This window comes from Aquarana catesbeiana, linkage group LG05 (assembly GCF_042186555.1).
Source record: "Aquarana catesbeiana isolate 2022-GZ linkage group LG05, ASM4218655v1, whole genome shotgun sequence".
In the NCBI taxonomy this organism is placed as follows: Eukaryota; Metazoa; Chordata; class Amphibia; order Anura; family Ranidae; genus Aquarana; species Aquarana catesbeiana.
The window spans coordinates 169,937,480-169,952,545 of record NC_133328.1 but is presented as its reverse complement, the minus strand read 5'-3'; the positions used below and the strand labels follow the sequence as shown (position 1 = coordinate 169,952,545).

Genomic DNA, 15,066 nt, shown 5'->3' with positions numbered 1-15,066 from the left:
ATATATATATATATATATATATATATATATATATATATATATATATATATATATACATACACACACGTTTTCAAAATGCTGTGAATTAAGAAAGCTTTTAGAAATAGAATTGTTAATAGTTTATTTTTATCAATTAAAATTAACTAAAAAAGGGAAATGAACAGAAGATCTGTGGTTGGTTCTCCCAAGATGTTTGGAACAACCTACCTGCCAAGTTCCTTTAAAAACTGTAAGTGTACCTAGAAGAATTTATGCTGTTTTGAAGTCAAAAGGGTGGCCACACCAAATGTTGATTTGTTTTGGATTTCTCTTCTGTTCTCTCACTTTCCATTTTGTAAATTAATAAAAAAAAAAAACAATTAAAGTATATCTTTTTTAAAGCATTCTTACGTTACAGCATTTCTTCCCACCTGCCTAAAACTACAGTACTGTGTGTAATGTGTCCTGTTTTAAGATCCATGTTTTAAACGAAGAATAGTAATCCTCTGAACATCTAGGGAAATGGGTATCTGGCAAGTGGAGGGAGAGAGAATTACTTCACTGCCAGCTTGCGGAAACCACATAATTCAAAGAATGGTGGGCTCACATTGTGAAGAGTAAGCAATCAAAATCTATTAGTAAGTAGTGTATGTGATCCAGGTATCCCAGATTTTATCAAGGTTGGGCAACCGGTCATTTAGAGTGGCAGCCGGTTTCTCAAAAGGCATGCCAAGGTTAGTGGGGATATAGGTTTCTTGAAAGGAATGGTCTGCTCTTTCCAAGACCTAGGGATTGTATGCTTCACAGTGGTAAAGACATGTATAAGTTTGACAGAATTCTGTTGGGTCGGCAAGTGGTTAAAAACATACCTAAGCTAAAAAAAAGATCTGCTTAGTCCACTAACCTCTATCAGTCCATTAGTCATCTTTTGCTTGTGCAGCCTCTTTAAGTCTTTGGAGTGCAAATAAGGACAGCTGAGGAAGGAATTTAATGTAGATATCTAATTGTGGTAATTTTGTTGTGCTTAGTTCTTAAGGCCTCAGGGAGAACTAATATTACTCTGAGAGCATTCTGCTGTACCATAATATTTTTTCTTAATGTTCTGTTTCCCAGGCCTAGCTTATTTGCTTATATTCTTCTAGGTATATTCAATATTTCAAGCCCCCTATTCCTTTGCAATCCCCACATCTCATTTAAAAAAGACATATGCAGTAACATCTTCTGCTCTGCTGTAGAATTTCTGAAGAGGCCATAGAAGCACAGTGTGAAATAATACTTTAGGAAATCTCACTAAAGGAGACAAAAAGCTTCTCAAATGATTCACAGGGCACGATTCCAGCAGCAGAGCGCTGCAACATACAACAAAGGAAATGTGAGGCTAAGGAAATGCCCAGAGCAGGATTTAGGTATACAAGTAATCCAGCTTAAAGTATTGTTCACAAAGCCTTCCATCTCCTGTAGTAAAAAAAAAAGAAAAACGAAGCCTGGAATACAAATCTGAGTTCAGAGACCATCTCCACAGATAAAACATACTTGTATTTGTGACCACTGCTTAGAATCGGGCAAACTGCCACTGATAAGTACATGTTTTATTCTAAGGTTTTGTCATGCCCTTCATATAACTGCATTTCCCCACTAAAATAATTTGCACCCTTTCTTTACAGGTTTTGTATGTCTATCACTCAGTACAGTAATATTTCTTTACTGACATTTGTATACCTGCAAATAATAAAGCGTCTGCACGCTCCTTATAAAATTGTACCCTAAATAAGCTTGCAACTACTATAATGTTATATAACCTAAATCTCAAACTATATCAAGTGTAGTGTTAATTCTAGCTCCCGCATATGAAAACGGTGGTCAAACCACACATGCGAGCTGTTGCCGCGATCGCTAGAGCAATAATTCTAGCCCTAGACCTCCTCTGTAACGCAAAACATGCAACCTGTAGCATTTTTTAAACGTCGCCTATGGAGATTTTTAAGGGTAAAAGTTTGACGCCATTCCACGAGCGGGCGCAATTTTGAAGCGTGACATGTTGGGTATCAATTTACTTGGCGTAACATATTTCACAATATAAAAAAAATTGGGCTAACTTTACTGTTGTCTAATTTTTTTTATTCAAAAAAGTGAATTTTTTCCCAAAAAACGTGCGCTTATAAGACCGCTGCGCAAATACGGTGCAAAAAAAGTATTGCAATGACCACCATTTTATTCTCTAGGGTGTTAGAAAAAAAAACAATATATAATGTTTGGGGGTTCTAAGTAATTTTCTAGCAAAAAAAACCTGTTTTAAACATGTAAACACCTAAAATCCAAAATGAGGCAGGTCCTTAAGTGGTTAACAGTGCAATGTAATGTGATTCAATAAAGTATAAGGTGACACAGATGTCTCTTATAACTTCAAAGAAACATATTTTAGCGCAATATAGCACAACTCGAAAAAATTGCAAATATCCACTATATTCTCAATTGTAAAACAAATAGATTTCCTATGTAACCCATGACAATATACATTAATAAAATGAAATCTATGTATGCAGTATAAGTGAACAATTATCAACTATTGTCAAGTTCAAATGTACACTTCTTGTGATCTTGTGCACATATATAAGTACCTAATTCTACTCCACCCTTAATAGAGAGCCTTTTCACTGCCAGAGGGGTCAACATACACTACAGATGCAAGTCCGCTTTAAACACAGAAGAATAAGAGATATTTCCTAGTGCTTTCAGTTTAAAAAAAATGACTACAAAAAACTGTTTTTGTTCAGTTGTGCAATCAAATCACGCTAAATGATAGCTCCTCCCAATTTAATTACATCACCTTAAATTAGAAGTATAGTCAAAGCTTCTTTGGTTGTACTTCTGTTTCCCAGGAGTGCAATTCATTCTGCACTCTTGCGACCCGTTCTCAGCTGACAGCGGACTAAAGCCCGCTGTTCGCTGATGTCACAGCCAGTCCAGGCTCTGAAAAGATCCTGACCACATGGGGCGGGATCCCCCCAGAAGCCTGTACCGGCACCTGGCTCAGGCTCTCAGTGACTCACTGAGAGCCTGACCCAGCTGCTCCTGTCCCCTTCACAGCTTGATACTCCAGTGAGCACTGGAGGGGACAGAGCAGAGAGCCGGAGATGTCAGTCACCAACTCTCTACAGTTTGAAGACTGAGAACCAAGCAATCAGTGGTGTTTGATCGCTCAGTTCTCGCTCTTAGAGCTGGTGGAAAACAAATGCAGCATGAGGCCAATGCTGCATCCACCTAGGTGAGTTTAATTTCAATTTATTTTTTCAAATGAAACCCAAGCTTCTCTTTTAACCTCTCAATCTATGTAGATTTGAGTGAACAGTTTAAATAACTTCAATAAGCAGTTAGTTAAATTCTCTCCCACAGCCCTTTTTTATATATATATATATTTTTTTTTTAAGAAAATTGGCATACTCCTCATCCTGTATTTTTACCCTTCTTCTCAAGAGAAGTGTGCCATGTCATGGTAATTTTTGAGTACTGAGGAGCATCTAGTGTTCTCCATTTTTGAGGCAAAAAGTAGTAGAAATATGGGGGTGATTGTGGTAATATTGATGCAGCTTACCTTCCCCAGTAATTGAGTTGCCCCTTGTCTCATGGAATTGGCAGTAATGGTCCTTATCATCCCTTTTCAATTTAGTAAACTGTAAAATGTTGAAATTATTAGTACTTTCCCTGCTCCTGCTGTGCAATATAGCACATTTATGGCATAAACCTGCATGGTACCTGGTTATTTTTTAACACCATTTAATACAACTTTAAGTTGGCCATACATACACAAAGTCTTTTTATTTCAACCAGTGAGCTGAAAAAAATAAAAAAAAATAGATTCTTCCATCTACACCAGGGATATGCAATTAGCGGATCACCAGCTGTTGCAGAACTACAATTCCCATGAGGCATAGCAAGACTCTGACAGCCACAAGCATGACACCCAGAAGCAGAGGCATGATGGGACTTGTAGTTTTGCAACAGCTGGAGGTCCGCTAATTGTATATCCCTGATCTACACAAACAAGGTGAATTGAGGTTTACCCCCCTCCTACCGGGACACCATGAGCCAGCTGAATTTTGATCAGTGTAGGCCTGCTTAAGCTGACTACAGTAAACTATAATCTGGCTACTATGGGTACTTTGCACAGGAGCACTGCTCTTTGCTTTGCATTACTCCTCAGTAGGCTTGTCCATGTCAATAACATTAGGAAATGGCTTTGTTGCCCTCAGACACATCAATTTGTTTTGTAATCTGTGCTAGAAAAAATGACTATTGGAGTTCAGTTGCTGTGATTACCATGCTATGATTTCATGCAGGCTTCACCTTTCAAATGTTGCCCCCAATTTAATGAGGTGAATTGTGCATAGCTACCAGTCAGCTTTTATCTTTCATTTTCATATCTTAACTAAACAAGCTGAAGGTTTAAATTTAAGTAATATTGTACAAAACCTTCATTGTTTTTACGTTGCATGCCTTTCTTTTATAGATGATTAAACCCAGTTAATTATGGCTGTAATTTATCCAAAACAGATGCAGAGGTTTGGTCAACTTATGTGTAAAATGAAGACATTTATTTGGTTGATAATCAAATGTCATCCTTTCCCATCCTTTTTTCTAGGTCACTGACACAAAACTCGCTGTCAAACAAAAAGGCTTTGAAAACCTTCCATTTCCTACTTTTTTCGCTGATGGAGATGAAGAGTTGCCAGAAGACCTTTATGATGATGAAGTGTTCCAGTTCAATGAACCCTCTGTCGAATACTCTTAGCATTTCTGACATCTCCATTCCTATAGGTGTTGTCATCAATCACAGTGCTTACTGAATAAGGTGCCCAGGTTACAGAAGGGATTCCCTCCCATTGCAGCCAGTCTTATCCTGAAAGACACAAGGGCATAAACACGTTTTCATATTGAATGCAACTAAGATGGTTTCTGTACCTACAATTTGCTTTATATTGTTATGGATCTTGTGGATCCACAGGGCTTTTCTAAACTACTTGTGTCATGACTTAACATTATCAGGTATGTCATGTTTTTTGAAATAAAGACTTGTTTAACCATTTTTGGACTTTATTCATTAAATAGCTTGTTTGCTTGCCTACTGGAGAAGATACTCCAATTATGTTTCTAATTTTATTAATAAGTCAGGAGATCCAAGTTGTAGTTTTAATTAGTATCTGCAGACATAATTATATTCCTTCTCAAACTAAGCTAATGGTTGTTCTGATAAAAAAAATAGAAGTCTGACTGAAGTATTACACCTTTTAATCTCCTTGTGGTCCTGTACTAACTCATTTATTTAGTGTCTGAAATAAAAACTCTGATCTCCGATTCTTCATAGCTTTCAATTAGGTTCCTGTCTACACAGGGAAATGAGGGTGTGGGAAGGAAATAAGGAAGCTGCTATTGGACAGCAGATTTCTAATTTTAATCATATGGTTCATCCTTTAGTGGAACTACAGTTGTTTTAAAAACAAAAGCCTTTTCAGCATCCAACCATATTAAAGTGGTTGTACACGCAGCAGGTTTTTTATCTTAATGCATTCTATGCATTAAGATAAAAAAAAAAACACCTGTGTGCAGCAGCCCCCTAATACTTGTGGCTTTCTCCTCTTCTCATGATGCAGTATTGGGTGCATGAACAGCCAGTCACCAGTCTTCCTCACCTTGGAGATATTTGCACAAAGCATGGGTTCTGTTTAAAATGCAACTAACCACCTACTACTTGGCATTATTCTATTCTTTGACAATCTCCCACATACTAGAATTTTAGAGCGAAAATCATAGATACAATGTAAGTATATCGGTCTCTGTTGCATTGCTCAGGGCTTCTCAACCATCATGTTTTCTGTGAGGATGTTAGTATCCCAAGGGATGCACTTTCATGGTCTAGTGACAAGGCAGGAGACACAACCTGCAAAGAATAATAATGGTGTCACAGTCCTGCTTGCATGGGGTGGGGTGGCTCGACCATTAAACATGGTGACTAGCGGAAAAAAAAATTTAAGGCAGGCCATAGATTATACAATTTTGTTTCCTGCAAAATCGCTCAATTCCCCCATAATTGCATGCTAGAAATTAGCCATGCTGGTTGTACCCAAGTCCATCAATGGATTGACTTGGGTACAGTCAGCCTGCCCATAGATGGACCGAATCTCAGCCGTTCCCTGCTGAACCAGCCAAGATTTGAACCATTTATGACTGGCTTAAGTCTTTAGCTTAAACATTAAAATTTAATAACAATTGAATTGGGTGTTCTTCTGGAAAAATATAATTGGCACATACTGATACCAGTCACAGATCATCTTTAACTTATTTTATATTTTACTTAATTTATAGGGGAATAGTCAAGTTATAACCTCTGTTCATATCACAACCACCATTTAACCTACAGCGTGGCTGGCCAGTTCCGGGTGGGTGTCCTAAGACGTCCTCCTGTGATCGATACTATTAAATGATGTGGCGCTTTGCTATTTACATCATTGTTTACATTATTTAATTCCGTGTGGTAAAAAAAAAAAAAATCAAGAAGTGTGTGTCTAAATCAGTGTTTCTCAACTCCAGTCCTAAAGGCACCCCAACAGGTCATGTTTTTCTGTCTCTCCATTATTTTGCACAGGTGATTTGATCAGTTTCCCTGCCTTAGTAATTACCACAGCCGTTTCATCTATGGGAAATCCTGAAAACATGACCCGATGGGGCGCCTTGAGGACTGGAGTTGAGAAACACTGGTCTAAATAAATAAAAGGAATAAATATAGTATATCTATCAACAAGTAAAATACCAATGTGTGTGTTCAACTCAATATAAATCCATATACCGTGCTTTCAATATATAAAATACTCTTCTTGCTTAATAGTAAAAACTCATAAAATATAAATGCATCTACCGTGCTTCCAATATATAAAGTGCTCTCTGTGCTAATTCATGTAAGATAAGGTGCCTCTAAAACCATAAATCTACATTCATATGAATCACACAGGTGATATAGTGCATCTAAACATAAATAATGCTTTCTGTGTTAATGTTAAAAATTTGTGCATCGAGCCAGCAGCTTAATGTGATCACACTAATATATAGAAGGGAAATTGAATGTCCAATTCGTTTTGTCCATTCTATAGATATCTAAATGGTCCCAGAGGTAGTCCTCAAACATGCAACAGTTTGTTCAAATGCTGTTTTTTCTTTTTTCCAATTAACATTGTGTCACTCATTAAATCCAATGCCGGCAATATCCACCACATGTTGAAATATATATTGTGAGGGTGGCAGCTCACCTCCAAGCTTGATCTATATTTTCATATAGATCAGGCACGACTGTTAGTGTGTCTCTCCTCCGTGCTGATATCACTGGAGCTCTGCCCATATGTCTTTTCTTCAGGAACTCCTCGCTGATTACCTCCAACCTAAGGTCATATAAGGATAGAAGACTCTTCCATAGTGTAAAACCATCATTTATTTAGTTAAAAACTGAAAAGTAACACTCCCATTCACCAATAAGGATAATCAGCAAAGTGCGATACAATGTATACCACTGCAAGGAAAACTCCCCGTCCGGCCGTGACATGTGGGTTGACGTCACCCGCCTCCTTCCGACGCGTTGCTTCATAACACACGTGACTTCATCAGGGACACAGCTGATCACAGATCAGGGTAAAGAGCCAATCAGAGGCTTTTGCCATGTAATCAGCTGTGTCCAATCACAGCTGATCATAATGTAAAGACAAGCCGGGTATCAGCATTCCTTTGCTCACACTGTCAGCATGAGGACAGGAGAGCCAATAACCGCTTGTGTAAAAGGGACATCTACACTGATAATTAGGGCACTGATTATCATTGCAGTCCCAACAGTGCCCGTTAGTGCTGCCTATTAGTGCCTCCTCATCAGTCCCCATCAGTGCAGCCGCCTCAGCTCACATCAGGGAAGGAGAAAAATTACCTGTTTGCAAAATTTTATAAAATTTCACCTCTTCCCACTCTCGCCTTCAGGACTTTTCCAGAGTCTCTCCCATCCTATGGAGCTCCCTAATTTTAGATGATCCCTGAAAACCCATCTCTTCAGAGAAGCCTATCCTGCCCCCACCTAACAACTGTACTTTAATTTTCTCCATCATCTCCTCCCCCACAGCTATTGTATCACTTGACCCTCCCTCCTAAATTGTAAGCTCTAGCAAGCAGGGCCCTCTGATTCCTCCTGTATTGAATTGTTTTGTAACTGTATGGTCTGCCCTCATATTGTAAAGCACTGCGCAAATTGTTGGCGCTATATAAATCCTGTATAATAATAAAAAAAGTTTTGTGTTTTGTTTTTTTTTGTTTTTTTTTTTTCCAAATTTTTGATCTTTTTTTGTTTAGCAAAAAATAAAAAACCCAGTGGTGATTAAATACCATTAAAAGAAAGCTCTATTTGTGTGAGATAAATGATAAAAATGTCAAATGGTTACAGTGTTGCATGACCGCACAATTGTCATTCAAAGTGTGACAGCGCTGTAAATTGGCCTTGCCACAAAGGGGGTAAAAGTGTCCAGTAGGCAAGTGGTTTATCTACAAATGATACAGTGGGCTCCACCAGCAAAAGCTGAGATCTGTTTAAGTGCCCTCACCGATTATTAGCTCAAACAAAAAGCTTCTGCAGTGCAATTGGTACTGCCATCGGATGCACCTTTCATAGCTGAGAGCTCTATTCAAGTATCATTATTAAGAAAAAAGAAAAAAAAACACCTTTGCAGACAGCACCATCAGAACTCTCAATAATACTACTGCCCTTCCCTGTCATGTAAATAAGGTCCCAACACTCCTAAGCCCCATTATGTTTTTGTGGGCTGCTTATGACCTGAACAAAGTTGAGAATAAATACTTTTGCTTCCTTCTCCACTTTCCACAGTCATTAATATGCTCCATTACAAATAGTAACCCAGTTTGGGATTATTTTACTAGCTATAGATTAGATTACAAAATGTAGGGAAAAAAAAAGTTTCATAATCTTAAAAACAAGTAGAATTAGTTTGCTGTGAGGCAGCATCTCCAAATGTCTTTCATTTTTGCACAAGTGACTTGCTGAAATACCGATTGACTCATATGCCCCGTACACACGGTCGGACATTGATCGGACATTCCGACAACAAAATCCATGGATTTTTTCCGACGGATGTTAGCTCAAACTTGTCTTGCATACACACGGTCACACAAAGTTGTCGGAAAATCTGATCGTTCTGAACGCGGTGACGTAAAACACGTATGTCGGGACTATAAACGGGGCAGTAGCCAATAGCTTTTGTCTCTTAATTTATTCTGAGCATGCGTGGCACTTTGTGCATCGGATTTGTGTACACACGATCGGAATTTCTGACAACAGATTTTGTTGTCGGAAAATTTTATAGCAAGCTCTCAAACTTTGTGTGTCGGAAATTCCGATCGAAAATGTGTGATGGAGCCCACACATGGTCGGAATTTCCGACAACAAGGTCCTATCACACATTTTCTGTCGGAAAATCCGACCGTGTGTACGGGGCATTAGCCCGCAGACACCATTCCTCATTAGTAAGATAATTCACTTCATGAAAGATACCAGCTGCTGTGTATACAAAGTGGTAGATCCCGTAGGCTCGATTCACATCTATGCATGTCGCTTTTGAGCGTTTCTGCAGTGTATTTTGCTGTGCTTTCTGCGTTTTTGTAACCGCGGTTTTACCGAGATTTCCATTTTGCGATTTGTGTGGGGTTTTTTTTACATTCACTGTATATAGCTGGTTGCTAAGGAGCGGATTGGGAAGCCAGCTGCCCCATCCTTAACCACTTGCCAACCAGCCGCCGCAGTTTTACTGCGGCAGAATGACACAGCTGGGCGAAACGACATTATGTTAATTCACTTCGTAGTGTGGCCACTAGGAGCGCACGCTGCTCCTCGCCCCCCCCCCCCCCGAGCCGATGCGAGTGCCCGGCAGGCGCAATGACCGCCGAGCTCCCAGGATTGCTCGTTAAACAGCGAGAATGGGAAACTGTGTGTGTAAACGCACAGATCCAGGTTCTCTGAGGGGAGAAGAGACAGATCGTGTGTTCATACAATGTATGGACAGCGATCTGTCATCTCCCCTAGACAGTCCCATCCCCTCTTCAGTTAGGACACACACTAGGGAACACATTTAACCCCTTGATTGCCCCCCTAGTGTTAACCTCTTCCTTGCCAGTGACATTTTTACAGTAATCAGTGTGTTTTTATAGCACTGATTGCTGTGTAAATGCCAATGGTCCCAAAAATGTGTCAAAAGTCCGCCATAATGTCGCAGTCACGATAAAAAACGCAGATCGCTGTCATTACTAGTAAAAAAAAAATAATAATAAAAATGCTATAAAGTTATCCCCTATTTTGTAGACGCTATAACTTTTGCGCAAACCAATCAATAAATCAGTTAAAGGAACGCAGTTCCGAATCGCTAAAAATGGCCTAGTCATTCAGCAGCCAAATCTTCCATGGCTGAAGCGGTTAACCGATGCATCATCAGCTGAATGTAAACAAAAAAAAATGCAGTCTAACAAAATGCATGAAAAAAACGGCGTGCCCCCACCCAAAGACCATACCAGACTCTTATCTGAGCATGCAGCTCGGTGGGTCAGGAAAGGGAGAGGATGAGCAAGCGCCCCCCCCTCTCTTGAACCATACCCCCACCCCAAAAAACCTTGCCCCCATAATGATGGGGACAAGAGCCCTGTTCCTGACAACCCTGGCTGATGTTTGTCGGGGGCTTATCAGAATATGGAAGCCCCCTTTAACAAGGGAACACCCAGATCCCACCCCCCCATGTGAATGGGTATCAGGTACATTGTACCCCTACCCATTCACCAAAAAAGCAGTGAAATGTAAAGAAAAACAAGAGCCAGTTTTTGACAAGTCCTTTATTTAAAAAAAATAGCTCTGAGCCATCTTCTTCCGGTGCCGTCTTCTCCCACAGCTGTCTCTCACGCTGCCGTCTTCTCCGAGCTGTCTTCTCCTGTGCCACTGTCTTCATCCTCGTCGCCAGTTACCCACTAAAAAACAAAAAGGCTATCTTTCTCCGTTGTGATGTCCCCCACTGTCTGACATCTCTTATATAGCCATGGGGCGTGGCCATCCAATGATGTCACCCGGAGAGCCTGTCCCTTGTGATGTTACCCTTTCCTTACCTACCGGGCTGCATGCTCGGATAAGTGTCTGGTATGGATTTGGGGGGGGGGGGCACGCCATTTTTTTAAATTTTGCCGTGGGGCTGTGTCCCCTCCTAATTCAAACTAGACTCTTCAGTCTGGTATGGTCTTTTTGGGGGGGCTCTTTTTTTTAGCCGGCAATTTTTTTTATTACATTCTTCTGTCAGTGGGGAAGCCCACTGACAGCTGATGACTCATCGGTTTTTAAGGACACGGCGGCGTTCCGGCCCGCTCCTTAGCAAACAGCTATATACAGTAAATGTAAAAAAAAAATAAAAAACTCAAATCACAGAGACACAAAAATGCATTGATGTGAACGTGTTCCATCGGGACCCATGTTAAAAAAAAAAATTTCTGCAAAAAGCATCAAAAAAACGCATTTAGTTAGAATCATTAGAATCAAGCCTTAGGCTGCATTTATACCTTTGCTTATTGGTGCACTTTTTGTGACACACTTTCTATTGAAATGATTAAAAACACGTCAACACTTGTAATACACTTTACAGTGCACATCAACGTGCACTGACATGCACTTTGATTTGTTTCCATTTATTTGAGAAGAAAAAAAACCTTGCCAACAAAAAGCACAAAGATGTGAATCCAAATTATATATTTCTGAATCAGCTTATTTATGTTTTAGAATGATGCTAACCCTTAGCTTTTTTCTGATTGGTAATATATTAGACCTCTTTAAAACTTCACCAATGCACTGTTGACTTGTCCTAAAGTGATGAACAGTGGTAGCAATGGTAATATTTGCTGCTGTAATCAATTGGCAGTGACAACAGATTCAATTGAAATTGATCACATGGATAAATGCTTTGGTCTCTCTTCCAATACTTAACATACTGTCTGACTGCTGATTTTCAGACAAGATAACAAGGAAAGAATGACATTAATATAGCACATCACATGGGCTACAAAAGAGGCTAAATCTACTGTACAAAGAAGGCAATTCACTAAACATCAGCTGTTTTTTTTTTTTTTCCCATGCTCACTGATATCAAGTCAGGGGGCTGCTTACTCGCTCTATTCTTGCGAAGGGGTGATATGCGACTACATGCATGGTAGTCTTGTAGTGTCTACAAGGGGATATGTCATTTTTACGTTTTACATCTTTTAATTTAATTAATAAATTCAATAAGTGGAAAAACAGCATGTCATAACAGAAGAATATTATTATATTATGTTAGTAATATCCTATTAAGGGGCAGTGGTCAGTTAGATATATAACTTCACATAGAGAGGCAGAGGCCTCAATCATAAGGGATACATTTGGAGTTTTTCATTTATTTTAAGAAAGCTTTTAAAGAGGAAAAAAAACATACGTTCTAAATCAGGCAACCATTCAGGGATTGGGATCTACCTGACAACATGGAAGAAATCAAAGATCCCTGGTATTGCCCTTTAATAACTATCAAGCCCCCAATAAATAGACGACATGAAGAACACAGCAGCACAGATTTACCAAAACTGGAGCATGTGAAAATCTGGTGCTGCTTTGCATAGAAACCAATTAGCTTCCAGGTTTTATTGTAAAAACATAATTGAACAAGTTGCAGTTAGAAGCTGACTGGCTACCCCACAGCTGCACCAGATTCTATGTGCTCCAGTTTTAGTACATCTTCCCCAGTGTGCCTCAGTAGTGTCCTCTGTACCCTTCACATAACATCACAGCCCCACTCCCCCTTACAGTCGTGTCCTCTCCCTCCCTTCACATCACCCCCCCGTAGTGTCCTTTGCCCATCTGTCTACCCCTCCTCCCGAAGCAGGGTCCTCTGTCCCCCTTCACACACCCATTCCCAACATTGTAATGTTCTTTGCCTCTCCCCCCCAAAGCAGTGTCCCTTCACATCAGCCCACCACACACAGAAACACTGTAGGTAGCACTCGCTTATCTTACACAGGTGTACAGCAGAGAGTGGGAGGCAGCAGGAGCTGCCGGAGTTAACTTTTCATATTAAAAAGCTGGTGATTGGTTGTAAGGATCGCCTGGCTTCCTATCAACCAATCACCTGCTTGCTAACTCAAAACAATAACTGAGGCAGCTCCCACTCCTGCCCTCCATCCAGTACTGTGCTTCCTCCCGCTCTCCACTCTGCAGGAAAGATGAGAGCGGTGGAGGCTGGAGGGGGGGGGGGGTGATCAGCAAAGTCCTCTGTGTTTGCGATCCACCCATCGGCTGCCCGAGGTCGACAAGTAGATCTTGATCGACGGCTTACCGACTCCCACTCTAAATTTTGTACCATGATCAGCACTAAAGATAGTAAAGCTGACTATACACTACAGTAGATTTTCAGACAAACATTCATATAAACGTTTGTCTGAAAATTCTCAGCAAGTTCTTGATGAATGTCACTTGAAAGCACTTTTGAATTGTATTTGCTTTTAACAATCGATTTTGGAACAAATAGGCTTTACCAAACGTAAACCACAAACACTCTTACAAATCAATTTCTTTGAGAAAAATGTTCTCATCCTGCTCGGGTTGAGTGCTGCTCAGCCATTTTCTAGAAGCCTTGTATTTTCTGAATAAGTACAAGGCTTCCTCTGATTGGCTGATGTGAAGATCGGGACATCTTCTGCCCACCTCTCCATCTCATCCAATCAGAGGAAGACTTGAATTCACGTGAATGGCTGAGCAGCGCTCAGTCTGACTATTTTGTTTCAGGATTGGGATGGGAAGTCCTCCTCCCACTGCCAGAACCCAAAACTGTATGTAGCTGACGACATAAAGTTTACACAGTGCTTGCCGCAAGTGCATCATTTGGTGAATGTAATCGTTTGCAAAAGCTTGGTCCAAACTATTTTAATGTGACAGAAAGCTGGAGTTAAGCTTTAAGTCATTGGGGGGGTTGGTCTACTAAGCTTTGTTCACATGAGCTTCAGCTTGCATGACAGCAGTGTGTACAGCAAGTGTTTGTAAAGCATTTGGAATACTGTCCGAAAGTGCTTTTTGAAGAAAGAACTCTTCATTTCCAGTTGGGAATGTTTAACCCCTTAAGAACAAAGGCCCAAACAAATCTTAAAGCTTGAAACCAGTTTTGTAACTTTGGCTTATGTTAATAAAACTGTACATATCTCTGAAACTACTTTGTGTATCCAGGTGATTTATACAGTAGTACCTTGGATTACGAGCATAATTCGTTCCAGAAGCATGCTTGTAATCCAAAGCACTCGTATATCAAAGTAAGTTTCCCCATAGGAATCAATGGAAACTCAGATAATTTGTTCCAGTGTCACTGCCAGGGTATGCAGCACTGCATGTGGACAGAGGTGGGGGTCGCCGGAGATACTTGGAAACACTCAGACGCTCGGAGACCACTCAGAGATACTCAGAGACTCAGATTGTCTCAGAGCGTCTCCGGCGAACCTTTGGCCACATGCGGTACTGCACACCCCAGAGACTTGAATCCTGCTCGTCTTGCAAATCGAGTCAGTATTTTAAAAAAAAACAGCTCATATTGCGAAACACTTGTAAACCACGTTACTCGCAATCCAAGGTTTTTACTGTACCTTTTTCTCCTCTGGACAAATTTGGCCTTCATTTGGTGATAAATAGTAATGAATATCGCCTGATCTGATTATTATTAAAGGATAAGTTCACCTTTTGGAGCACGTTCCACCCATATTTAGGGTGGGGGGATCCTCTACCTGAACACGCTGTCACATTTTAAAAACAATGCGGCCACACAGCCTCATCATTCATTCACCGCCGCAGATGGCTTGCAGTTCATTAGACCAAGAGCATGCCGATCAGCATGCTCGTAGTCAATTCACACTGCCTATAGCTCTGTACCGAAAAAGCCTGTACAGAGGTACAGGCAACAGAGCTCCAGGCAGTGTGTGTGCAGGAGCCTGGCATTGCACCTGCGATCCATTCAT

The 15,066-nt window shown here is 40.3% G+C and overlaps 1 protein-coding gene across 2 annotated transcripts in view; it reads left to right on the top strand.

Moving 5' to 3' along the window:
- Positions 1–8,311, top strand: part of MRPL3 (mitochondrial ribosomal protein L3) — a 197,071-nt gene extending 188,760 nt beyond the window's left edge. For both annotated transcript variants that reach the window (XM_073630340.1, XM_073630341.1), the window contains one exon: positions 4,619–8,311. In XM_073630340.1, the coding sequence (XP_073486441.1) occupies positions 4,619–4,768 (150 nt within the window). In that variant the 3' untranslated portion in view covers positions 4,769–8,311. The remainder of the gene's footprint in view (positions 1–4,618) is intronic.
- The last annotated feature ends 6,755 nt before the right edge of the window (positions 8,312–15,066 follow it).